The sequence below is a fragment of the Poecilia latipinna genome, unplaced genomic scaffold (assembly GCF_001443285.1).
Source record: "Poecilia latipinna isolate Pla-1442-1.1 unplaced genomic scaffold, P_latipinna-1.0 Scaffold113, whole genome shotgun sequence".
NCBI lineage: Eukaryota > Metazoa > Chordata > Actinopteri > Cyprinodontiformes > Poeciliidae > Poecilia > Poecilia latipinna.
In genome coordinates, this window is record NW_015112729.1 from 87,088 (window position 1) to 114,554 (window position 27,467).

The 27,467-nt window shown below is 38.3% G+C and overlaps 2 protein-coding genes across 7 annotated transcripts in view; one reads left to right on the forward strand and one right to left on the reverse strand.

Annotated features, from left to right (window-relative positions):
• Positions 1-12,898, reverse strand: part of ptpn20 (protein tyrosine phosphatase non-receptor type 20) — a 40,715-nt gene extending 27,817 nt beyond the window's left edge. The window contains exons 1-20 of one of the 2 annotated variants that reach the window (XM_015028036.1): positions 12,649-12,895; positions 9,833-9,980; positions 9,493-9,656; positions 6,771-6,836; positions 6,498-6,677; positions 6,303-6,375; positions 5,851-5,931; positions 5,618-5,693; positions 4,435-4,588; positions 4,155-4,226; positions 3,772-3,946; positions 3,447-3,582; positions 2,983-3,121; positions 2,715-2,867; positions 2,439-2,624; positions 1,551-1,713; positions 1,146-1,401; positions 968-1,044; positions 446-523; positions 206-313 (exon numbers count right to left, since the gene is read on the reverse strand). In XM_015028036.1, coding sequence (XP_014883522.1) covers positions 206-313; positions 446-523; positions 968-1,044; positions 1,146-1,401; positions 1,551-1,713; positions 2,439-2,624; positions 2,715-2,867; positions 2,983-3,121; positions 3,447-3,582; positions 3,772-3,946; positions 4,155-4,226; positions 4,435-4,588; positions 5,618-5,693; positions 5,851-5,931; positions 6,303-6,375; positions 6,498-6,677; positions 6,771-6,836; positions 9,493-9,656; positions 9,833-9,956 — 2,461 coding nt within the window. In that variant the 5' untranslated portion in view covers positions 9,957-9,980; positions 12,649-12,895. Of the gene's footprint in view, positions 1-205; positions 314-445; positions 524-967; positions 1,045-1,145; positions 1,402-1,550; positions 1,714-2,438; positions 2,625-2,714; positions 2,868-2,982; positions 3,122-3,446; positions 3,583-3,771; positions 3,947-4,154; positions 4,227-4,434; positions 4,589-5,617; positions 5,694-5,850; positions 5,932-6,302; positions 6,376-6,497; positions 6,678-6,770; positions 6,837-9,492; positions 9,657-9,832; positions 9,981-12,648 lie in introns of both variants that reach the window. The other variant, XM_015028037.1, reaches the window with a different exon arrangement.
• A 94-nt stretch (positions 12,899-12,992) lies between these two features.
• On the forward strand, positions 12,993-25,533 carry mapk8a (mitogen-activated protein kinase 8a). 5 transcript variants are annotated; one of them, XM_015028042.1, is made up of 12 exons: positions 12,993-13,239; positions 18,334-18,500; positions 19,628-19,757; positions 19,908-19,966; positions 20,073-20,211; positions 20,799-20,964; positions 21,206-21,277; positions 22,400-22,582; positions 22,679-22,803; positions 22,934-22,997; positions 23,801-23,878; positions 24,769-25,531. In XM_015028042.1, exons 1-12 carry the CDS (start codon positions 13,138-13,140, stop codon positions 24,957-24,959), a joined length of 1,476 nt encoding a protein of 491 aa, XP_014883528.1. In that variant the 5' UTR covers positions 12,993-13,137; the 3' UTR covers positions 24,960-25,531. The 5 variants fall into 5 exon arrangements, with proteins under 5 accessions (XP_014883528.1, XP_014883529.1, XP_014883533.1 ...); XM_015028043.1 differs by lacking the exon at positions 21,206-21,277 and adding an exon at positions 21,653-21,724; XM_015028047.1 differs by having other exon boundaries at positions 24,764-24,868.
• The last annotated feature ends 1,934 nt before the right edge of the window (positions 25,534-27,467 follow it).

Sequence of the window (27,467 nt, forward strand, 5' to 3'; positions counted from 1 at the left end):
TTTTTTTTTTTCCAGTGGGCCTTTCTTTCTCTGACTTTTCACATTTACTCAGCTTATCTTTTTCTCACATTAAAATCAGCGAAAGGATCTATAACAATTAAGTGTGACAGAAAAAAAACCCCTGAGAAATCAGGATCAGGAGGAAAAATTTTTACAGGGTTTGTTTATTTCAAAAGTAAATCAAATGTTTCTCATTCCACCTTACCAGGTTTGATTCGTCCATCTTTGTCTGCAGGGCCATCAGGCACAATGGAAGCAATGAATATCCCCAGGTCAAGTTTTCCTGTGTTGTCCTCTCCTACTATCACAAAGCCTGAAAAAAAACATGGCAAGAAGGCAAATATTACCTGCTAAAGAATAAACTGCAAAAATCACAACCACTGTAATCTTTTATTTTATTATTATTATTTTTTTTTATATTCAAGTGAGTTTAAGAAATACTCACCAAAACCCAGTTTGGGATCTTTCTTCAGTATCACACAAACTATTTCTCTCTCAGGTGGTGCGCGTGTTGGAGTATCAACTAGTAGAAAAAAAAAAAAAAACATATTTACTTAGAAATGCACTTACTATAAATTCGATTGTTTGATTGATTGAGAGGATTCTTTAATAAAATAAAAATGAAAAAAGTGTTTATCCTAATGGAGATGACCAGTTCAGGCTGAGTCTCCTACATATGAAGTAGATGTGTTTTAGCAAAATTTGTGAGATTTGTCTTCCCGATGTCTGTGTTGGAACTCTACAACATTTCCATAGTTAATTAAGACCAATAATAAGGACAGAGCCAATTATCACCAAAACAGGAAAAAAAAAATATGATTGCTTTGTTCATTTCTAACTATAAACTAAACCTAAACAAGCAAACTTCATTACAAAGTACAAAGCTTGACTTGACAGATGTTTGTACTTTGGTTGTTAAATCTGTGCAACTGTATGTGTGGGGAAAAAAAAGGTTCATTATTGTCACCTCTTAGAGAAGAAGAGGCATCAGAGTCCAGCTTTTGTAGTGAGACACTGGACAGCCGTCTGGGAACCCCTGGAGAGCTACAACATATGTGTGTATATCTATTTATATCACAACAACGCCAGTGACCAAAGAGACAGTTCTAGTTATCACCATCAACATCATCATCATCAGAGATTACCTCCAAGACTGTCGCTCTTTCCCATCCCTGAGGTCTCCCGTTCCAGGCAATTCCTTGTTCAGATCTCTGCCCATCTCTCTCCTCATTTCTCTCTGCTGGCGCAGTCGAGCTTCCAGCTTGGCAGTGAGATCGTCGCACGACTTGGAGAGGGAGTCGGCCTGGCCAGATGTCAAACCTACATGGTTCAGCATGCCCTCTGAGCAAGATATCCGCTTCAGGCTCATGTTACGGGCCCGGTAGGCAGATATGTTTTCATCTGGAGAACAAGAGAGGAATTGTTTTTATTTTTGTCTTTGTTGTGACATTCCTGTTCAGTTCTTCTTCTTTTTTTCTTTTTTTAGTGTGTGTGTATTAACAGTGGAAAGTACGGTAATATATTTGGTGAAATAACTAAAGCCGTCCCACCAGGTATCATTGTGTGGTTGAGCTGTCGAGACGTCATCTCGCTGTGAAATTTGTGCTGTGCTGAGCAGAGGTTCAGGAGGTACTGTGCAATTTTAGAGGTTTCTGTTACAAAGATGTGCTTTTTACCGCTGGGTCCACCGCACTCTATGATCAGCTTACGACGCTGAAACACAAACACAGGTCAGGGTCATGTCTACGAACTGTAAATCTACATTTTGTTTGTAACACTATAAGTGAAGATTAAAATGTAACAAAATTATGAAGTATTGCAAAAATTCTCATCTCAAGCATTACTTGGTACACCAACAGACACTTTATGAACAAACACAAAGTGTAATTCATAAATGCAAATTAAAAACATGAAAAATGTGGCATGCAAATGTACTTGACTCCCCTGAAGAAATTGGTGGGATAAATATTAGCCACAAATCTGGTCTTTTATGGAGGAATAGGAAGAATAAAAATATGGTTGAAGGAAAGCTGCTGTTCACAGTCACTCTACATTCAAATTCAAATGCAATAACACTTTATTGATCCCAAAGGGAAACTTAATTTTGTTGAAACTCATATTAATTCAAATTCTTCAAAGAGTTATTGTAGCTAGTGATGGATGTCTGCAGGGAAGATCTCTCGTAGCGGTTTGTATTACAGCAAAACACAACTGGTGACACATTGTCAGTGATTAAAATCACCCTATATTGCCACAAATGCAGATTTGTCTGAGCATGAAATGTACTACAAAGTCCCATTTTCAGTTCACCACAAATATGTTGAAGAAGGCATAATTTTTTTGCAAAACTAAAAAAAAAAAAAAAAAAACTTCCTTTGCAACATTTTCTAGAAAAAGCTTGAAACAAAATTTAAGTGGAATGTCACTTATTATTTTACCCCAGTGGATATAGAGTCTGTCTCCCTCCACAGAAAGCGCCTGGTGACAGTTCGCAGGTGGTTCTTTGTCTCATAGACGATGATTCCTTTGGCGCACACTCCCAGAACTAATTCTCCTATCAATGGTCTTTTCTCTCTTCCTACGCGGTGGAACATAACTCCATACTCCGGCAACTGTTGGACAATCTGAGGGGGGATTATTGTGAAAGAAAGTTCACACAATCACCTCTCAAATTAGCATGTCATAAGAGAAAGGTAAGGGAAGGGTGCATTTACCTTCAGGTACTCTGTTTCTGCCTCCTCTGGCAGCAAATGGGCATGACTTGCATGTAGTCTCGGCAACTCCTCTCTGATGATGGGTACAGCAAGTTTCTCCAGCATTCTCTTGGATACATAATGCTCAGGTTGATAATAGTCTTTGCCATACAACTAGACAGACGCACACACACAAAAAAACAACAACACACTATTGGTCACACTCTGACTCATAACGTAGGTGTTTAAAGGTGCAATATTTCATTGTTTTTCTGTGTTTCCTCTGTACCTCCGCCATATAATCACCAAACTCAGCCTGCAGAGCGAGAGCAGCCAGGAACAAGCCTGTCTCCTCATTACAGTAAAGCCTGTCCTCCAGGATATCTTTACGCAGCTGTAAGTAATACTGGTGCCGAGTCAGTCTGTGCCTAGACAGTGAAGGAGCAATTGTTATTCAGGTACTATTTACTGTCTCTGATTAACAATTATTGATGTCACATCTCAGATATATATTGATGAATAAATACAGCATGAAATAAAGGATAAGAAACTGAGTTTAGGGAGCTGAGTTTAAACTTTCAATGAATGTCCTATTAAATGATGTCAAAAAACGACACATTTTACAGTGTGAAAGTGTTCCTTCTCAATTTTTCAGCTGATTTTTTCTCACTGACATTTAATGCCATTGAAGCTACACTACTCAAAAGCAAATAATGCGGAAAAAAGGCATCGACTTGAAAAAGCTGCACTTACAGAACGAAGGCAATATCATCGACAAAAAATTTGACTCGAAGAAACACCAAGAAGGAAGATATTTGCCCTTTTTTCCAGCTGTCAGGTGCAACTTTGGAGATTTTTGTCTCGTGATCCAAAAAGAAATATTCATCGTCTGCAAAACAGAACAACGACAACGACAACAAAAAGTATCAAACCCTTTCTTTGTCTCTCTGCAACTGCTGTGGTAATTCCTATGACACAAATGTTAAATTAGAATCATATTTATGACATTTTAAACATAATTTCTGATTTGGTCACGTGCATACAGACAGATTAGGTCCAATTTGACATGTCCTCTTACCATCTAGGAAGGAAAGACCAAAGTAAAAGTGCTCCACCAAGTTTGCGTGAGCCACCACCATGTCAAACACATCTCTTGCCCTGGATTTAATGTCACAGCGAACAACCACGCACTGTCCATTAGGCAGCACTACAGTCACTTCTCGCTGAGAGGAACTTGAATGGCCCTTTTTGGACTGTGGTGTGCAAACACAGAGAAATGCATGCACATAGAAAAAACAACAACAACAACAGACACACTGAGAAGGTTGTAACAAACGTGCAACTAAGCATGTAGACAGGTCAACGTGCGAGAACAGCAACTTAAAAAGTGCAGAAGAACATACAAATACACCGATAAGGGGGCAGATAGAGAAACAGGAGGACTTGAAATCAATCATTTACCACGATAGATCCTGGAAGCTCAAGAAGAATTTGCTGCTCATCTGGCATTCTTACAAACTCTGGACCCAATGCCTGAAATATACAGCACATAATTAAAAACCTTACAGAATATTAAACCTATTTTATGCTGTTTTTCTTAACTCTCTGTTGCTAAATTCAATTTTCCCCACTGCTAACAAGTTTGATCTCAAAAAAGGGTCATATTCTCTTGCGTCTTTTGCTCCTGCAAAGCATTTAAAGTCTGTCTATCACAACAACAAAAAAAAGCTTCTGTTCTTACCTTAGCTTTTCTCTGGCTCAGGCTGAGTGAAGATTCGCTGAAGGTAATGGAAGGACTGTGAGATCTGCCTGATGCCTTTGGAGAGAAATTGTGGTGGGGGCTCCTACCAATCCAGCTGCAGTTGCTGTCCCTGCGGCGTACCCTCCGAGGGAGCCTGACGGGACAGAGGCAGGGTAGGAAGGACAGAATGAGTAATCGTTGTGTGGATGAGCTGAAAAGTCAAACAACAGCAGTGAGAGTCACGTCCCTCCAAAGTCAGCGCAGACCATGAGAGACAAAATGAGGAGGGGGAAAATGTACTTGCATTTCTGTTTGGAAAATGACTTTCACTCATTCTTTTTGTCAATACTAAATTAACTTCAAACTTTTGAAGGAACATTTTAATTTTCATTGCTCTTTGGGGAGGTCAATTTTCCCATCAATATACTTACAACTTCAAATGATTTTCTAAAAAGTAAAAAAAAAAAAGATACAAAAGTTTATACATTTGCACTAATAATTAATTAAATATTCCTAATTGTCTCTTGACCGTATGCTACTGACATAATTCGGCTGTTGTTGTACTGCTACACCTCCTTTAAAGTTGTTTGTTTTCTTTGAGCATTCTCCAAAAATTTTCAATATGAGATGGGGACTTTGGAAATGTCATAATCTGTTAGTTCATTTCATCGTTTTTTTATTTTTTATTTTTTTTTTATAGATACATGGTGGTGGTAGCTTAACAAGTCAATTGGTTATAGCTTATGAGTAAATCTGACTCACATAAACCTTAAAAATGTTCCAACCTTCACTTTGATCAACATTTCTTACTATTCAGGAATTCGTCATAAGTCTTACCAGAATTATGTCAGAAGCTGTGCGGCTTTTGCAAAGAAACATTTAACCAAATATTGTTTGGGATGCCGTTAACATTTGAAAAGTTTGAAAATAACTTCCAACTTGTGAATGAAAAGCTTGTATTTAAAAAAAATACAAGTGGATGGTTGTGTTATTTTATGCAATAAAATAAAAAGAGTAGAGTAAAACCTATAAAGTCTCAAACAAATATGACATTCATGACCACGATGAGTGTATCTAAACTTCTGACACAAGCAGTAAGTATGCACCGCTTACACAGAGATAATGAAAATAGTAGAAACCCTCTGTCTCCCAGTGAAGATGCGCTGATGCGCACAATACATGCCTGTCTAAAGAAGACTGGTACAACAGCGTGGGTGAGCTTCTTGGTCTTTGCCTCCAAGGTCTTTGAGGAAAACTCCCTAAACCGGAAAAATTAAACAAATTCCTTCTATACATTTTACTTTATGTCATGTAAAGAAAACAACAACTGTGAAATTCTGAGATAAGCAAGTATAAGACAATAACTTAGAAACAACAAAGAACAGCTCTGAAGCATCGTTTGTGTCATGTGTTTACCTGATTTTGAGTCAGAGTCCGTTGAGTACCTCCGCCCTTCAGCACTTCCTTCACTGAAGTCTGATAATGGCCCTCTCTTCCCTGTCAGGCAGGTAGGAGATGAAAGGTGACAGTGAAGTTTGATTTTTGTCAGCTTCCAAGCTCCGTTAAGACACTTATGTGCATGAATGCAACTGAAGGATGATGAAGGTTTATTCTGGAGCATCCTGCATGTTCTGTATCTGATTACTGGCTCCAACTGGAGTCTAATCCCAGGCTTGCTTGAGGTTAAGATCTTAATCCTGTTGACCTCTGTTCTATCTTGAGTCAAAATGTAACTGAAAGGTAATTTCTAGGATAATACACATGCGTGAGTTAAAGTTTTATGCAGTTCAAGGCACAACTAAATAACTTGTATCGTTTTAACTGCATACAAGAGAAGATTATTTATCAGAAGCTAAAGGCGTACTCACTGTGAAGTCTCTCCCTGATCATCTGGCTCCTGCCGCTCAGAGGAATGTTGCTGTCTGGCAGAGAACCATCCATCTAAAAATAAAGGAAAGCCGCCATGCCTTTTCATTTTTGACACATAATGTATAACACTGGTTGTAGAGAAGGTGCAAAGCCAGAAACGAAGAACATGAGGTCCTCAGATATCAACGACTCACTGATTCGTGAAAAACCTCCTCCACGAGCTGTCGAACAACTTTGGTGGGCGGCAGCAGGTTGGAGGCTTTGTGCTGGGATTCGCAGGCCTCCAGAATTGAAGTGAGGTTTACCCTGCGGTGGGCCAGGTCCTCACACATGCTGAGGAGGATGCTGTTGAGATGGTCACTCAACTGAACTGGCTGGAAAGGTTTTAAAATATCATCACAAATGGCTAAACCAGAGGACTGTGAAACCAGGAAAAAAAGGAAAAGTTTTGTTTCATGGATTCCTACCTGATTTTGAGGTAGCTGAAAATCAACCGACCAGTAGAGAGTCATTCCCAGCGAATATACCAACATCTGTGTAGCAAAGTATACTTGTTGAGGAACAACACAGCATGTTTAAGACAGAGATAGCTGGCTCTAAAACACATATGCTAACTTTTATAAAGAATATGTAGCTATCTTTCCTTGGATTTGACATTTAATACACTTTTAACTGTTTTTCTAAGTGGACTTTCAAAATTTCCACTTAGAACCACCAGTGTGTTCAAAACAATTATTTATTCCTTATATGGCTTTGGATATGCAAAATACAGGAAGCATTTGGCAACACTAGGTTGTCTAAGTCAAGTTGTTTATCTGAATGGCAGATAAATCTGTTAAGATTTCTCAGAAAAAAAGAGATGAAAAAAGGTTTAATTAAGGTCAATTTCCTAATTCAGAAATTCAGATCACAACTTTAAATATTGATTTTATACTGTTTACATGTTTGAAAAGCTGAACTTTAAAACAACTCTCTTCAGATATGAGATGGCTGTTAAGCATTATCATGATATACAGTTGACATGTTTACAACTGAAAAATGTTTTGGACATCTAAATACCATTAAAAAATTAATTAAATAGATTTAATTTATCACTGGTTATGAAACATGACTTGCAATGATTTCTCCTCTGGAAGTACAGCTTTTCAAGAAGCTGAGATCAGAGGGTCAGACTGAATATCACAACTCAAGAAGAAAACTTGTCCAATCGGGTCAGAGAGAACCAATCAAACTTTTGAGATCTGTTTGTAATTAATCTCCCCTTTAAGAATCCTTTGAGCTGATCTTAGCTTGTTACCAAGAGGAGTTTCCGATTGTCATGTTAATAAATAATGTTGTTTTTTTTTTTGTTTTTGTGGCCGTTCTGGTACTGAAGGCTAAATGCTGTTTGTGGTTTTTAGGGCCATTGTCCACTTTTTCTCCTGTTTTCACTCATCTATCTCAGGGAATAGACTTTCACACACTTTTATTAGCTTATAAATCACTGAACGGCTTAACACCAAAATAATTTTAAGACCTGTTGTCATTGTGTCAACCTTCCACACCTTTCAGGTCTTGTGCTCCTGGTGACTTTCATTAATAATAACTGGAATATCATCAACTGTAGTTTGCTTTCCAGCTTTTTGCCCTTTTATTTTACCACTATAGTGTAATGTTTCTTACTTGTTTATTGTATGTTTTCATAATGCAAAATAATTGCCTTGCAGCAAATATTTGCTAGCCTTTCCTTGCTAGCTTTCTAGCTTTCAGTGAGACTCATTCTATTTTAAAACTATTTAAAAAAAAAACACTCATGTTCCTCAGATGCCTACGGAATCAACAGGATGATAGATTTCGCCAAAGGAAACTCTTATCCACCCAGATGATAACCAGGGACTTTTAAACAGCTGTATAATGATTTGCTATGTTGTTATCGGCTGGTTTGTTTAACCACACAACTGCAAATAGCCTAGCAATGTTCAGCCATCGTATTGCTAAGGACATAGACAAGTTCTGTATCCCCAAAATGAAAATGTTTATGTATGAAATTTGTGGTTCTACCTCAAAGAAAAGAACAGACCTTGTGAAGATGCTGACATAAGTTGGTAAGAAAGCCCTGCATGGACTGAAAACTCAGTCAGACAGGAAGAACCCATTACTCGAAAACAACATAAAGTCTAAGGGGGACATTTGCAAGCCTGAAAACACCATGCAAATCATGAGGCATGGGAGTGGCAGCATTTTGTTGTGGGGCTGTTTTGCTGCAGAAGGGACTGAAATGACATTATGAAGAAATATTTAAGCAACATGAAGGCATCAGGAGTGAAATTAAAGATTGGATGCAAATGGGTCTTCCAAATGGACAATGCCAAAAGCATACAGCTAAAGTGGTTACAAAGTGAATTAAGGGCAACAAAGTCAATGTTTTGGAGAAACCATCACCAAGCAAAGCCCTGATGTCAGTGCAATAAAAAGATTCTAGGCAGAACTTGAGCAAAGTGGCCAAAAATCTTGACTAACTCACACCAGTTTAGTCACAATTCTAACAAACTACTGCAAAAACCATGCCTGGTATGCCTGCATGTAAACTACTGAATGTAAGAAAAGTTAAAAGTATTTCCTAAAATATTATCTAGCAAATTATTCTTTCATTTAGGACACAAAATGACTTTGGTCACCAAAACTGACCCAAAGGCAAAAAAAATTCTGATTTTACTGGAAAAAAGAAAATATATGTTCGTCTTTAACGCAGTGTATGATTACTGCATGTATCAGCTGTATCTTTGAAGGTATTTTGTAAGTTCTTCTGATTTTTTGTGTGAATTAAAAATGCTATAATGTATTTAATTTGTTTTAAAATAAATTTATTTCTAATTTTATTAAATAATTTACTATACATCCAAATCCACAATTAAAAAAAATATATGTTGCCTATATCAGCCACTAGGCGGCGTATTTACTCCTTAGTTGACCTTCAGTTTCTCGTGTCCTGAGATTTTGCATTCACATCTGCTTATGAGAGCCCTGACTTGGTAATCAGTTCTGTCAGTTGTAAGGTGAAAAGGTCCTGATATAAAAAATAAAAATAAAAAAACAAGCAACAACAACAACAGAAACCAGCAACTGCTACATAGCTGCTTCTTCTACCACGAAGGTCTTTTAATCTTTTAAACGAGGTGGTAAGACAGGGATTAGGACCCAAGCACTGACCCTATCAGTGGCAGGTTTGGTTGAGCCGGCACGGTCCTGCAGCATCTCGGGAGCAGCAAATGCAGATACCTCATCTGATAGGCCACAGTTCTTAAAAGCTAAGGTGCCAGTGGCTGACAACAGCAAGGAGGTGGGGCTGATGATGCTGCACATGTTGTTGTGACCTGAAAAAGACGAGAAGTCCAGGAAAATAGCATGCACAAAGATGTCATTCCACAACTAAGTGACTGTGGGTCAAACTCATTTCAAAACAACACCGGAACGACAACGAGGTGTGGTCACAGCAAAGAAGGGCGTTATGTGAGCCAGTAACGAGGAGAGGCTATCTGAAACGCTTTACCCTTATAAGAGACATCCATTAAACACTCTGCAGCACCCAGCAGCAGGGACCAGATCTCCTCCTCCAGCAGAGGTCCCCCCCGAGCCTCCAGCACCTCAGCTAATGTAACAAATGTGCTGCTCATTCTGGCCACATTCCACACACACACCTGGAAACACAAAGAGCACAAATAAAACACAAAAAGCTGAGATGTCATTCTTAAAATATATACTGGTAAATCAGATCGATGTTTTGTAACGTTTAATGGAGCTAAATACAAAAAAATAAATAAAAAATAAAGAAACTCCCCAGATTGGAAAAGCACTGGAATGATTATCAGGTTTTCAGCAGATACGTCATTTGAAGCTAAGTGACTCAGTAAACATGCATGTTGTAAAAACCCCACAGATCATTAGTTTTTATTAAGATGCACTACAGCAGAAGCTAGGATTACTGTTCTGACATTGTAAAGAGAGAATCCTTAGAAATAAGATAACAAATAACAAACAAGCATATATGTTTAGCTGCTGCTAAACATATATGCTGGATTTTCCATGGATCTCAGCACTTTAATTAAATTACACTAATCAATTACTGAGGTAGTTCTTTTCAAGCAGCATTCAGCTGTCATGTTTGACATCATATCTGTTTTTTTTTTGTTGTTGTTATTTTCACTGTTTATCTACATCTTTCATTGCGATAATACAATTGCTGGTCTGCTTTTAATGTAACAAAGTAACTCGATTACTTTAGGCCTCAATTAATCCCTCTCTTTAAAATGAACTTGTCCTTGGCTTACAAGATTAAATGTGTGGCAGAATAAAACAAACACACTTATCACTAATTACATTGTAATGCCAAGAGTCACAATGTACTGAATTGAAATCCTACTTTTTAGTGCTGCCGAGTGCATTGTTATTGTGATCACGTTTACCAAAATCTCCTATAAGAAGCACTTAGGGCAGCCAGTGTCGTACCACTGTTTTACAGCCATAGTTTGGCTCTAAACCATGTCATTGTAGCTCTGACTGTTAAGAGTAGTCAAAGAAGAAAACAGGAGGTTCACACAGTCATTAGTGAAAACCTCAGTAGATGTGCTTCTTCAAAATGTTATTTTGAGCATATAACTTTTAAGGAATGCAACAAGCACCAAGATGTGTACTAGATTTACTAGCTGATCTTCAAAGCAAGTTCTGAAAACTTGTTCTGCACTTGACTTTGTACCAACCGGTAGAGCTGCACAATATATATCAAATCAAAGTCGCCTTCTTACCATCAGTATGTGCAAAACTGCAACAGCAAAGGATTGTTTGGATGCCATCTTTAATAACAATTTAAATTTCAAGGGTCTTCCATTCACACTTTGTGTCCCAGTAATATTTTTGGGCAGCTGCATCCACTTTCCCCACTCTCAATCTCCCCACCTCATACTTTGGTGATGGAAAATAAGGAAGAGCAGGGAGACTCGAGCTTAACTGCAACTCAAATTTCCATTACAACATTCAAAAAGTTTCTAATATCAAGTAGCCCTACCATTGAATTTGAAAGCATTATTATAACAAGGAAAAAATGAGAACATTTAGAACTAGAATTAGTATTTAACTAGATTATCTAACTATTAGTATCTAACTAGAATTTTGTATTAGAATTGGTCAGGGATTATATTACATCCAACTAATTTTATCATGTAATTCTAAATTAGAGAAGTAGAGATGCAATTATAAGGCCAATACCAAGTTCTGTCTTTCTATAACATCTGGGAGTTTGAGATTTTGATTAATTAATTTTAAAGAAAAAAGTGTGACACAAAAGATAAATAAAAACCCTGCTTGTATTAGATGCATAGTTTGAGATCAAGGGGTCAGAAGAAATTTTATTTAGCTCAAAAGAACTTAATCAAATCCCATTTTGCTGGTTTGCTGATTTATAGACTGCTAACAATTGAAGTTATTCAATTTTACGCACTTACACACACTCAGATAAAAGGTCAGAGTTGATGAAAGAAAAACAGGCTGATTGTGTTTAGTGGCCTGTTGATTGCTGCATCTCCATATCTGTACACCTGAATATGAATTAGGCTGGTTTCTCTTGTAAACAACCTGAAGATACTACTTATTTTATATATATAAACAAACTGAATAGGATTGAAATGCATCAAACTGAATTGAACAGAGTTGAATTACACTAAACTGAACTGAAACAAATCATATTAAAATTTATTTTCATCTTTGTTTAATCTCAAAATCTGCGATTCATTTTCTGTTCATGTATCTCTATTTCTCAAGAGCTAGATCATATAATCAGACATATCTGAAGTCATCTTCAGGTGTCTGGGAAACATTTTTGTGGCAACTGCAACAATGCTTCTTTTATAAACTGTTTACCACAACTAGCTCAGTCATTTCTCTAGACCTCTGTAGTTCCAAATCTGTCTATTGCAAAAACACTCGATGAATGTCTGATAAATGAAATAGGAAACGCACGCTAACACAGACCAGCATAATACAACGAGGTACATAGAAGAGCTAAAGTGTGCTTAGAGTAAATTAGGCCAACATGCCTCCTTGTCCTGAAACTCCATGTTACAAGTTACTTATGGGATGAATCACATGAGCATCTAGACTGTTTATCTTTTGCTCTGATAAGCACTAACATAAAGGCTTTACTATGCAGTGTCAACACTGGGTGTCTCGTTTTGTCTAAAATCTCCATTAACCAACAGATCACCATTATAAAACTGTAAATAGACCAGAGCGGTGCAAATTGCCAGAAAACACACTGAAACGAAGGAGACACAGAATAAAACAAAAAACAACAACAACAACAACAAAAATTACCTGGCAGCATATGTAACCAGTTTCTGATCCTGTGTAGATTATTTGTCTTCAGTGCTCCCACCACAGATCCAAAGCAATCTCTGCGATCATCGCAATGCCGCTGTGATGTCCTCCCAGTAAAGGCTGCTCGCTCCTGGCAGGTGATTCATCAATGACATTAACTATACATGGAGCCTGAATCGTTTGCTCTCTACACCCCAAGCAGATCTTCTGCCGAAGAAATCAAACTTTTTCTCTCTCCCCCCCCCCCCCCTTTCTCTCTCTCTCTCGCTCTCTCTGTTTTTTTTTTCTTTTTTTTTTTTTTTTTTTTTTTTTTACAGCAATTGCCTCTATTCTTAGCCTCTCTGCTTTTAAACACTTGATTGGATTAACATCGCGGTTTGACAGCGACAGGTCAGAGCCACCAATAAGCGGGTGGTATGAGATCAGCTACACCGATTTAACTAAATCCGTCTGACGCCCAAAGGTGCGGTGGATCCCCGGGGGTAGATGCGCTGCTACGCTGAAGTCTGGGAAGGACGAAGCATCCCGCTGCTGCAGGGCAGCTCCCCGACGATGATCATAACACTGCGGGCTCTCTTCGAACAAGGGGTAAGAAGACGTAGTAGCTCTGCCTTGCTGCTGGGAGTCCTGTTCATGCCGCTGCGCTCAGCGTCTCTCTGCAGGCCCCGGGATATCTGCACAGAGGCAGGATTAAAAAAAAAAAATAAAAAAAATAAAAAAAAAAGGGAAAAAAGAAAGAAAGGAAAACGATCCGGGGTTATGAGGTAGGTGCAGGGAGCATGTGTCCTGCCGCTGAGCGCGGAGTTAACGCAAATTTACCGAATGTCCTCCTTGGCACCGCTCTGGAGTCACATGCGCAGAGCATGGCACGACCGTTGTAGCGTATAGAAATGATGCATGAGCTGTAGATGGTGCCCTCACGTTGTTCTACTATGCTGTTCAGATTTCTGCAGAGCCAATGAATGTCCTTATCCTCAATTTAGACCCCACTCTGGACATATTTAAAAAATTATGCTTTTACAGATCAGACCATTGAAAATATGACATTAAATTGAAATTAAAGGGAGGTGGTGACTGTAATGTTATTAGCCTGCAAGTCTAATAAGAAGTTTACTGACAGCTTCTTGATGTTAAAAAAAAGTGTCCACATAAAACGATGTAAAACCAAATTGTTTTCTTGAACTATTTCAAACGTTGACACAATCACAAAAGTCAATGTAGTTTATTGGGATTTGCTTTGATAAGACATAAAGGTGTGCTAGCTTTTAAGAGCTTTTACAAATAAAACATCATCGCTAGATTTGTTTATGACAGGAGAACCATTAGTCGTGCAAGAAAGAAGCTTTTGTTCAGCTCAAGTCACCACATATTGGGGACCAAGAAAACATCTGGTAGAAGGTGTTGTGGAAATGGAACCAGGATTTTATTTTGTAGGCTTCATAGAAAATGCATATTATCCTCAATACACCATTCCCCTAGAAAAACATAGAGGGAGTAGTAGTGGGAATACTTTTCTTCAGGATCCCTGATGACCAGAAGAAAAACTGCTTGGCAGGAAGATGGAAAAGGTAAATACAGGGCAGGGATACTAAGAAAACCTAAAAGAGGGCCTTTAATGTTACTTTGAGATCTTGAGATAGATTATTAGCTTGGTAAATATAAGCAGTTTAATGTGGAAAATCCCAAAAGAGATTAGGTGAAGCTTGTTGATCTTTGCTTTATCAGGAATGACTTAAGAGATAAAAAGAATGGAAACATTTCCAGAACTTTCAGTACAAAAACTGAATAACTGTGACCCAGGAACAAGCTCTAGCAAAGGACGTTAGACCACCAGTTATAAATGTTTGCCTTTATAACTTAAAAATATGTTCATGGGTTTGTGTATAAGTTAGGATAGCTGAAAATACACAGTAAGCTATTCATTTGTAGTGTTTATGTGTCCAATTTCACTCTCTTTGCTAGTTTCTACCTATATCATATTTGATATGTGAAGTACCTCACTTTACATAAAAGCATATCTATATGACAGAACGGTCCAATCAAAGGCCAGTCCTACATCCAATTGAGAATGTATGGCAAGACTTCAAAAATTTTTGCTGATATTACACCATTACCCCTATCTGTGCCTGAGGTATAAAAGACATGAACTATTTAAATATCCAAACATATCATAGAGACTTCAAGTTGCAATTGCAACAAATGATCCAACAAAGTAGCTATTGTAGGGGGTTGAATAATCAAGCCATTCATTTCAGATTTTTATTTGTAATTTTTTTTTATCATGTATTCATTCAAGCAACAGTTATGCAGTGCTTTTTGTTGGTCACATAAAATGTAAAGAAATTATACTGGAGTTTGTGGCTTTGATGTATCAAATTGTCCTAAGAGTACAATGCCAGAGTGTTTCTCTCAAGAAGAAAATCAAGAATTAACCAATTTGAGGACATTGATCTTCCAAGGACAAATTGCAGAGGAATTAGTTTTCCCAGAAACTTCATATTTTCAGACATGATAAACGTGTTTTTGACCTCCTGACTGCTCAGTGATTCGTACCACTTCCTCCCTGGTCGTCTTTGTCAAAATTGCCTGGCATATAAAAAATTAGCATGCAGTGGCAATATGCAGCCTCGACTTGTTGTAGCATAATTGGAAACAGGAAGTATCTAATCAAAGCGGAGCCAGACGCAGAAAGAGTAACGTAACCTATCGAGAAGAGAACGGAAGTAGACCAAAACATTGTTTCATTTGCATAGATGGGCAGACGGAAGGAAGGCAGGAAGGATGGATGCATGGAGGAGGAGGCGGTGGGTGTGTCTCTGCCTGTGTGTGACGCGCTGCTGGGACGCATGCCCTGTGTGCGCACTGCGCGTCCTGGCCTGTCAGTAGCAGCCGGTTGGAAACGTAGGCAATGAAATTGGTGAGGTCACGTATTTTTAAGCCGCACGACGGGATAAACCATCCTTCAGCGGCGGCATAAACAATCGGGGAGCCGCTTCGGATCGGTTCGAAGTTCGCCGGATCCGCTTTAGAACAGGATCGATCCCTTGTTGATTTGATGACAGAGGTAAGATGAGGATTCACACCTCAGCTCCTCAGACTGCGCTGCTCATTGTTTGGGCCGTGGGGGGAGGGTCGTAAATCGTTGCGTGCATGCTGCTTCAGCCCCTTACTTTTATATTGCAGCTCAATTTATCCCCCCAGTTAATGATTGCTCCCGCCGTTATATGATAATATAGCTGCAGCGTTCAAATTAGGCACAGGCTATACAGCCAGCACCAACAGCGCACTCTGTCATATTACGATATGGGTGCCATTATTATCGCTGCCATAATAATATGCCTGTGTGCGGCGTCCAGCCGGCTTAATCTGGCTGCATCAGTTCAGTATGCATGTCTGTGTCGTGATGCAGCACTTCAGTCATTTTCCTTCAACCGCCTCCGTCAGGACAAAAAGGGGCTACTGCTGTCAATTTAGATTACAATCAAAGTAACCGTGGGATTTACCTTGATTTCCTTTCAGGAAGAGGGATTTAGAAGCAGGAGGTCTCCTTTTATTTTATTTGCTAGGCTAATGTTTCCTACGAAAACAAAAAGAATAGTATTTTTCAGGAACATTTCTCGTTTTAAATAGTTTCAAGCATTAGCATTTTGTGAGCAGTTATAACCTACATCATGTGCACACCGTCACTGACTCCCTCACTTCAACCACAAAAGGTCATTACAAAAGAAGCTCTCTCTTCAGAATGTTGTATTGAGAATATAAAGGCAAAGGTAAGTGGAAGGAAAAAGTGGGGTAGGAACAGGTGCACAAGTGGAGTCGCACAATAGATCAAATTGCAATCGTTCTCATAACTTTATGCATTATCACAGTTGTGAAGGAATGCTTGGATGCAGTGTTTTGGAGGTTATTTATTTCAGGTCAGATGCCTTCAAACCAGTTGGATGGAAAACTTGGCAACCTGGTCTATGAGTAGAAAGGCATGTCTGTGTTATTCCCCTTTTATTGCGTTTTGTAATATGCAGTCTTTTCTAAGAAACTAAATATGAGGTGTTCATTAGCTGTAAGCCATAAGTGAATCAACAATAAATGAGTGCAAAACACCACTCTGTGTTATGAATCTACATTAGTTTGACATTTTTAAGGAATTGCAAAACATTGTGTTAAAATGTTCATGTAAATTGTGGGTTTTAATCGTTGGTTTTATTCAGCGTTTTACATATACCCAGATTTTAGTCCATTTTTAGCACTAAATTCACAAAGCAACGTTACAGTATATTTCTGCTTTTGCAGCAGACATTTCACATGATTTACCACTTTCCATTTCAAATTAGTTTCTGAGTAAACTGAGCTGCTTGCTGCAACATGAGAGGAATTCTGTGTATTAAAAATATTGGTAGAAAATAGACATAAACAGACATGTCAGAGCATAAAATAAGACTAATAATGTGAAGCACATCATCTTGAAAAGGCTTGAACCAGAGAGGCTGTGCAGCAGGCTGAAGGTTCTGCTTTTGATGCTTGCCTCCTGGCAGCACGTCAGAAAGTTAATGGAAAGTGTTTGACGAGTATGACATGTTTCTGCATCCACTCTGAGAAAGATCCTGGACTGTAGGTGGACACTGCAGTGACCTTTCATCGGTCAGCTGGAGTGCCAGGCTCAGATTCCGTACTCGAGAGCAGTTTCAGAGCACCGATGTGACTGTTTTGTGTGTGACTGACCCAAAAGTGCAATCTGAAAGTGTGTAAGTGATTTCAGGGGAATTTGTTGACGCAGCACACAGCTGCTTGCATCAGAACAGATGATCCCATTAATATTTACGGCTGTGAGTGTGTCTGTTGGAATTTATGGCATCTAAAGCTGCAAACTGAGAAAACCTCTTTGTAATGCCTCAATTTTGATTCCTTTCACTGACAACCACAAAAAGAAAACATCAACTGAATTCAAGACATCACAACTCTAATAAGCACAGCTGCCTTCCTGTCTGAATTATAAAAAGAAGCTGCATGTCTATTTTCATTTCTGCGAGGGAGGTGGATGTTATGGACGTCTTTGTGACGTTGGCGGAACAGAAGGGGAGCTGACTCACTTCGTTCTGGCAATTATTTCCCTCATATGGACTCAGTGCCGGCCGTGTGGATGACCGAGGAGGGTGGTGGCACTGTTTATGCAAGAGTTGGAGAAAATGAAAGATCTGCTTGAGCTTCTTGTAATCAAACGGTCGACGGTCTCCACTGGCACAAACCTTCGTTTTGTGTTTTAGGTGAGGCCACAGTGCCTTTGTGCAAATGTTTCTGTGAAAGACCCCGCTTGTAGAAGCGAGCTGTCTTGGGCTGCACTCCAAACTCAGAGGAATTATTGCCATGGTTGTTTTTCCAGCATGGTACAGTCACCCAGAGTTCTGTTGCATGCGATGGAGCAGAGCTCTGATTTGCTTGCTGTTTTGCTATCGCCAATGATGACATTCAATCTTTAGTCCATGTGGGTTTCCAGGATTTGCTGAGAAAGGAAATTGCATTGCATCAGTGTGAAATGCAGCAGTGTCTAAACAGTTTTCTTGAGTGCAGGATTTTCTTCTTCCGTTGCTGTTTTTCGCTACTTGCCACTCGCCTCAGCAACTCCTGCGATATCCGTGGAGTCGGTCTCACTCTGCTGGATACTCAAACCTGTTTCCTTCTTCACAGAGGACATTTTTGGATGCACAGAAAGCAGTAATCGAAGACTTTGCCATGAATAAAAACAAGAGAGACAGGGAGTTCTACAGTGTAGATGTCGGGGATTCAACGTTTACAGTACTGAAGCGATACCAGAATCTAAGACCCATCGGCTCAGGAGCACAAGGAATCGTCTGGTGAGTGGTTCAGCATCCTCCTTGTTCTGCTAACACCTATGCTGTGAAAAATAGGTCACTGTATGCTACACGTCACTGAAACATTTGATCAATAAACTTTTGGTGCTATTTTTGTGTTGAATTTTGTGTTATACTTTTTTATTAGAGGTGCACTGAGATATTGGCTCTTAATCTAAATAATTTTTGTTTTGTTGTTTGATCGACCCTGACTACTGTTCAGTTGGAATCTCACATTAGCTGTGCCTTTTTATTTTTAAAAGATATTTATTAAGAAATGTACTTTGTACATAGAGAAATTGTCCTAAATTAAACATTTTAGGGCACTTTTCAGCTTGATTAGTCCTAGCTTGTGTTCAGCCACTCAAAAACTTTAAAATCATGCTCGGTCCCATTCACTGATTGTACTATACGAAGTGCCAGATCGAGCTGACAATAATGCTTATCAATGTGAAAAAACACACACAGTTGGCTATTTTCAGTATCATAATGTCAGAGAAGAAGTCATTTAAAAGAAAACTGTATATTCTACATGTTGACATGACTGCAGTTCATTTTAGCTGCAAGAGAGAGAGCATGACTTTCAGGAGATACTAGGAAGCCTCAATAGTCAAGTTGTTGTTTTTTCCTTTAAAGCCAAAAATGTTATAAATGTTGCCAACCTTTTTGAAATCTGTGTCAAGAGAAGAATCTAAATTAATGTTGTACCTTATGCTGAGTGTGCTGTTCAGCTGAGTAGTTGCACAAATCATGGTAAGGCCAGTTTAAGATGGCGACTCCATGAACTTTTTTATTTTCACATTTTACAGCAACTACATTGTTTCACACAAGCATGTTAACACTTAATTTCCTTATGCAAAACATGGACTGTTCATATCAGTAAGACTGAAGAGAGCAGTTCTTCAGTCTACCTAAATTAAAGTTTCTAAAGAGAAATTTAAATTGGCTTAAATCTAAACTGGTTGGTCAAACCTATACAAAAACCTGACAGTGGAAACAAAAATGGCAACAAAAATCAGAATGGTGCATCTCTACATTTTATTGCTTTGGACATATTTGGGAGAGTAAAGGCCTTGATGTCAGTTGTTGCCTTTTTTTGATGCGTTTCTCTTGCTATCTTTGCCCTTCAGCTCTGCTTATGACCAAATCCTTGAACGAAATGTTGCCATCAAGAAGCTGAGTCGACCCTTTCAAAATCAAACCCATGCTAAGAGGGCGTACAGAGAGCTAGTCCTAATGAAATGTGTCAATCACAAAAATGTAAGTGTGCCACTATTTTAACATGCAAAATAGCTGTGTCCTCTATTTCACAAGTAGATGACACGGAGAAAGAGCATTTTGTGTGGCCTGAGCATGTTTAAATGGATGTGAAGTCCCAAGCTAGTTATTTTTCTTGATTTCTATTCACAGATCATTGGCCTATTAAATGTATTCACACCACAAAAATCGCTAGAAGATTTCCAAGATGTGTAAGTCAATAAAAATAGCCTGTGCAGTTATGGGAATCAGACCTTGCTGTACCTGTTGCCAAGATGACTCTCTGCCAGGATCATGAACTCTTTTCTTTTCTATCAGATACTTGGTAATGGAGCTGATGGATGCCAACCTGTGTCAAGTGATTCAAATGGAGCTGGACCATGAGAGGCTGTCGTACCTGCTCTATCAGATGTTGTGTGGCATCAAACACCTCCACGGTGCCGGGATCATACACAGGGTGAGCAGCAGCTGGCCACGAATACACAGCCTGAAGTCGGGCCAATGTTCTGAGGTGCAAAGTCCTGAGCTGGTAAACTTGCTATGATACGTGACACTGAAGTGTAAGGGCAAGCAGTCAAGTGGCATGATTAGAGGATCACTGGATGAATATAGTCCTTTACCTACTGACAAAAGCATTTAAAAAAAACTCTAGGTACAATGTAAAGCAACTATTTGGTATTGTAATAATCTCTGCTAAAAATATGCATGTATAAAATGTTAACAGACTGAGCCTAAAATCAGGGAGGTCAATCTCAAATGTCAAGTGACCTTGAACAAACTACAGAATTTCCTGCACATTTTGTGTAGCTGACATCAGCTGATGCAGACTATCCTCCAAATTGACAATGACAAAATGTATCATTTTGCCATATGCATCAGTAACGAGAAGGACACTCGGAGAGCATATCCTCACAGTTTGAAGTAAAACAGACCAGTCTGCCCGAACCAGAAACGGCATTGATTCTGTAAAAGTGAGAATCTCAGCTGTGCGTCAGATACAGCCCCCCTCCTAACTGATTAACCCGATTAATGTCTTTTTTTCAGGATCTGAAGCCCAGCAATATAGTTGTCAAGTCTGATTGCACGCTGAAGATTTTGGACTTTGGCTTGGCTCGGACGGCAGCCACAGGCCTCCTGATGACGCCATATGTGGTTACACGCTACTACAGAGCACCAGAAGTTATCCTGGGCATGGGCTACCAGGCCAACGGTGAGTGATTAGTTTAACACAGCATCTGTTGTCCAATGTTTCTATTTTGGGATCGGAAATACATATAAATTTGTTGAACTAAATCTAGCTGTAACTCGGGGATCCACTTGATGCCTGTTCTGAAAAGAAAAGCTAATTGTAAGAAAATGCTCACTAACAAGCTTGTTATGTGTAACTAACCTGTTGCTATGCATTCCTCACTTCTTTTACTGGCTCTGGTTAATGTGGTCTACTTCATTAGTGGACATATGGTCTGTGGGCTGCATTCTGGCAGAAATGGTTCGCCATAAAATCCTTTTCCCTGGAAGGGACTGTATCCTTCTGTCTGCCGAGTATTTCCTCTACTTTAATAGTCTTCATAAAGGCTTTTTGATTGTGTTCAACTTTTTCCTTTGTTTGTTCTTTAAAGCTATTTGGTTTGAAATTACATGAAAATGCTAATACGCACAAGTCAATTCATCTCCAATTGGTAGTTGTTGGTTGCACATAAATTTTGACATGTTCATGGTCTCTAGCTTTTTTTTTTTTCTCTCATGCAGCTTGCTCATTGCTGAATGGTCTACATTTTCATCGTTGCGGCTTTGCAATTGTCTTTGGTTTTCTCTCACTTTGTTTTTACGTAATTTTTTTCTCTCTTTATCATTTATTTGCATGTTCACCTGTCTGTCTTCCTAATGTCCATCCCAAGTGGATGTGTGGTCAGTGGGATGCATTGTGGCTGAGATGATCAGGGGGAGTGTTTTGTTCCCTGGCACTGATCGTATCCTTACCCTCATTGATCAACATGTCATCATTTCATTATGAAGACGTCCACCACCACCGTGAATGCTTCTTCTGTTGTCGTTTTCTATCCATCATACTCTCCATGACCTACATTGCTTGTGCTGCTGCACCCACCTATGAAACCTTGAAGTCACCTTTGAGATAAATGGTACTAGTGAGTGTGTGTGGTATCTGCTTTATTTTGTGTTGAATACCTGTAGAGTTGCTTGAAAGTTTCTGAAACCCTTACAATTGGCCATGTCTCTGCATAAATAAGCCTTTTGATGTAACAGCCAAGGGTTTTTCACAAGCCCCATAAATGTAATTCAAGTGTTCCCAATTAAGACGAGTTAGGAGAAAAGATGATTTGGACATTGTTACTATTTAGGTAAATTGCATATGATGGTGAGAATTTTGTGCATCTATAGAACTTATGATGTTTTTTCATGATGTCCTCACTTTTAATTTGGGTTTAAAAACAAAATAATATATTGTTAATCATTACTTTTAACCTTCTGCTCTTAATTTCACTCTATGTGTGTTCTTCTGTTTATATGAAATCACAGAGGAGTTGCATTTAACTTTTGCACCTCAAAGCAAAGTTAAATGTCAAGCTGCCCTTCTGGTATCGTGTGTTTCTGTGAGGTCCTTTCCTTTAACATTTCCACATCAGATATCGACCAGTGGAACAAGGTGATTGAGCAGCTAGGCACTCCATCTCAGGATTTTCTAATGAAACTGAACCACTCAGTGAGAACGTATGTAGAAAACAGACCGCGGTACGCCGGATACAGTTTTGAGAAGCTCTTCCCAGATGTGCTCTTCCCTGCTGACTCTGATCACAACAAACTGAAAGGTATGCAACATCCTCTGTACAAGAAATGCAAATTGATTTTTCCTTGTTTCTTATGAATACCATTGCACCATATCTGCTTGTTGTATCTTGTTGCAGCAAGCCAAGCCAGAGACCTGTTATCCAAGATGCTGGTGATTGATGCGTCAAAGCGCATCTCTGTGGATGAAGCCCTGCACCACCCATATATTAATGTTTGGTACGATCCCGCTGAAGTGGAAGCGGTGAGTGGATCTCTGGAGAGATGAGCAGAATACACAAGCGTTTGTCACATTGCGTAACGTGCCATTTCTCTTGCTGTACCAGGATGCTATTCAAATCAAATTTGCTTTTCTGTTCTGGTTTTATTTTTAGCCGCCTCCAAAGATCCCAGACAGGACACTGGATGAAAGAGAGCACACTGTGGAGGAGTGGAAAGGTTAGACAACCTGGTTATCTTCCTAGCTCTGCACTTAACAGATTCACTTGTTGTTGACTTAGTTTGAAACGCATGAATAACGATGCATAGATGCACCAAAGTTTCCCTCCCTGAAAATGCTCCAAGCAAATTTTTTTTGATTGCCTTTATCATTTAAACTTAGTTTTAAAAAATAAAAATAATAGTAATTTATTTTTTAGGTAATTTATAAAACAAAACATGACATTGCAATGGGAGACTATGCCACACTTAGGAGATTTATATTGATAAAATTATTTGAAACATTTCACTTCCACTGTATAATGAAACACTAATTTTATCACAAAAATTCCAATAACATACACAGTAGTTTGATAAGATGTGACAAAGTTAAGGGGTATGAAAACATTTGTGAGCTACTATATGTATGGAAAAGAATAACTGATTTTTTTTTTTCTTTTCATATTTGGATTTGTTACGAGTTAAAAGCATTTTAAAAGGCCGGTTTATGTTTTTCTACTGTGAGGAATATGATTCTGTCCTGCATAGGAAAGACTGTGATTAAATATCAGTTTCAGTCGTGCAGCAAGATGAGCTCATCTCAATGCCTGTCAGGTGATAATGACCCTCTCACTCATTTTTAGAAGGGTCACACACCAGCATGCCCAGTCCAAATTAGAATCGTGATGTTGTTTTGGGATGAGCAGTATGTTATGCACCCCAACCTTAGGAAAAAGATTTGATGTTCCTGAATATACCCATCGACAATTTCCATTAAACCACTGAGCTTACCTTGACCCTTTGCTGCTCGTTTTGTTTTCCAGAGCTAATTTATAAGGAAGTGATCGAATGGGAGGAACGAACAAAAAATGGAGTTATCAGAGGTCAACCCACTGCTTTAGGTGAGTAATCACTATAACTTGGATTAGTTAAAATATGGGAGAATTAGAGCAGATGCACCACCATGTTAATTATATGAACTTATGTCATTGAGATTAAATATTTGGTAAAGATTCCTTATTTTGCAATTATATCAAACCAAGAATAATGTGCTGTGCAGCCCCAAGGTAAATGTAAAATTTTACAATGACACTACCTAATATACATTTGTTTTTATACGACACAAGTGTCTTATATATATTCTTCTTCAGAACTGACTTGAAAAACTGCCACAGCTGATAAATATTGGTAGTTGTTTGGTGTATTCTAAGAACAGGATTTTTAGCTCTTTTTATTCTTTACAGTCGTGTTGCTCGAGCCATGATTTCTTCTCTGAGAGAAGAACATGCAGCTCTGCTGAAAGCTGCAGAATTTTGTCACATTAGTCTCTGCAGCTGAGTTAAGCATGGCTTTATGGTTGTGCTGAGGGATGCAGAATGCTTTTTCGTTTTTACAGCATTTTATGAAGGGACGCTTTTTATTTTTGAAGATTTGTTCAGTTAAATAAGTGCAATAAATTGTGGTGTAATTATGAATGATGCAAGTAATTTCATCAGTTTTTGCTCATAATAGCATAACCTACTTATGAGAAAATAGCTGGAAATTAAAACATTTGTAGCATTTTTTTATGCACATTGTTCAGCTTGAGATGGATGTACGAATTTTTAAAAGACAGCAAAACTTTAAGTCATTTTTTTATTTTCTTTATGTTCTAAATTTTGTAAAAATCACAATTTTGCATTTAGATCTTTAGCTGCTGTGGTCCCCCTCTAAAGTCTGAGCTCATCAGAAAATGGCAGTGCTCTTTATGTTTCAGTGAAACCTATGCGTTTGCCTGTTTTTCGCAGCACAGGTGCAGCAGTGATCGACAGTCCTCCTCAGCCCACGTCTTCCTCCTCTTCTTCCTCCTCCTCCTCAGCCAACGACGTCTCCTCCATGTCCACAGAGCCGACCGATCCCGGCAGTGATCCCGCTTTGGGCTCGGAGACAGACAGCAGCTTGGACAGCCACACCTCCCTCAGTGCGCTGGCCTGCTGCAGATAACTACACAAGCACACATCTACTGTACATGCTCAAAACAAACCTTTCCTCATTAGCGTGTGTGTATGTGTGACGGGAGAGTGTTTAGGTAATTGTTAGTTTATAGAGTTGAGGATTTGATGTACAGTTTATTCTTTGTCTCCCCACCCCCATCTCTCTACCTGACCTGTTCTGCTGTAAATTATTGTGGTTTGAATAAGGTGATATCATGATTACTGTATTTTTGCTGCAAGAGGCAAAATGCGAAAATGTTTTGATGTGAAACTGTGATGTATGTAATGGGAAGGATATGAGTGTACTTTATCTCCTGCTTTTTTTTTTTTTTTTTTTACTTACTATTGCAGTCAAAAACCATATTGTATTGACTGCAAAATCATGTTGAGTATATATTTTTTGCTTTTTTGTGAACTTTGGAAGGAACATATATCAGTTCTCTCAGACAGTAGTTTATAGCGCATTTCATCTTGAACTGTAATGATGCAAATTAATGATTTTCATTTTCAAGCTGTTACTAAGTTTTCTTGTAGAAAACAGATCTTGGTGTGTCCAAGCTAATATATTTCTTTTTACAAACCTGCCTGAGTGTGTGTATCTGAACAATCTAATGACAGGGCTTTATTTTTTTACTATAAAATAGTATAATTATGATTTTTTTCCCCCTTATTTGCAGACATAAATATAATTTGTAGAAGAAGGGTTGAATGTAGAGCAGAAAAATCTGATTTATAAGGAGCAGGGAAGTGCTGTGAAAAGCTAATATACAGAATACGCCACATGTATTGGCACCCTAGTAAAGGTGTTGAAAAGCTGTAAAAATATATTTTAGTGCAATTGCATGATCTCACATGAAAAATATAGAAACTTGACTCCTTGACTTGAAATTTTGATAAAAATTCTACCTCAAGGACAATTATTTTGTGAGGGCAGGGGATAATTCATTTTAATAGTATTGATACCGATATTAGTACCTGCTCTTTTCTGAATATTTTAAAACGTTTCATCTTCTGAAAAACTAAAGAAAAGGGACTTGTAACCCTGAACCATCAGTTCAGGACAAATTAGATGCTCTTGCTCATTAACTTGAATAAGTAAAGCATCATAAAAAATAACTTCAGGTATGTGTATATTAAAGACATTGTTAAGGGTACATAAATGGTCCATTTGTGATTTGGTTAACAATTATTTCTTAATGACAGAAATACTTATTTAGTGTTTTTCTCAAATTTTCAATGTAAGATTGTGCAGCTCTGAGACTAATTTAATTGGTGGCTGCTTCTATCCCATCTGCACGTTGTTACCAGGGTTACCACTAAATTTGCCCAAATCTGTCATGTATTCAATGACTAGAGTAGGGTACTATAATTTAAGAAACCAGAGACTCAGTCCAAATAAGTCACTCCACCCTTTTCCATATAAAGTGTCCTTACTCGGTTCAGCGATTCTCAGATTCTCCTCAGTTCTATGACTCCACCTTCATACCATCAACCACTCAGACACTTTAATTTCTAAATACACAATATAATGGTACATACTGACTGAAAACAAAAGCTAAGAAGATTTTATGTTGTTTCACATTATTTATTTCAAGCTAGAAGACATCTAGTATATAATGTACATCGGATTTGGGGATATTCATATCCATTTTGTTTCTGTTTTAAGTAATATAGTTTTTGAATTAGTGTAGCCAGAGATCTGTCTGCATTTGACTGTAGATGTGTTTTGTGAGCATCATGCAGTGATTCTTTTCCAGTCTCTGCCATGGTGAGCTCTGGATATGTTTCATGGCTCAGATTCTCAATGGCTCCAGCTATTAACCCTTTAGTACCATCTCCCTAAATGCACTTTATAGATTATGACAGTTGTCCTGAGTCATTTGTTCTTTCATTACAAGTCCGGCACTACCTTCAGTAAGATTTTACTCACATTTGGGTGCATCTCAATAAATTAACTGACTTTGAAAAGTTTATTTATTTGAGTAACTGTGAATGTGAATATGAATCCAATGTGAACAGGCAAAGTACTATATTTCAAGCATTCATTTCTGTTCATTTTGAACTCCTTAAAGTTTTTAAAACCCACATTTCCTGTAAAATTAAATTATTATTTTAGACACATTTTTAAAAAGATTTTCATGGAGAACTTGTCATTTTGTCTGACTGATGACAGCCTTTCATTCAGGAAAGTTGAGTGGAAGAAATAGTTCAGTAGAAAAAAGATGAAGAACCAAAACACAGCCTTAGGAGGTAGTATTCATGCACAAGGAACACAAGTCGTGTACTGAGTCCATATATTGTATCATAACAGACAGTTTCAGTATGCAGAAATTTTCCTATTAAACATTCTTCTTGTTGTCATATGTAATATTACATTTTTTGAGAACGTGAACTTTGGGTTTGCGTCAGCTATAAACCATTATCAAATATATCAGAAATGAACACTTGAAATACTGCATATTTCTCTATGTTTAATGAGTTTACTGTTTTGGTAACACTTTATTTGAAGGGGGGTGAA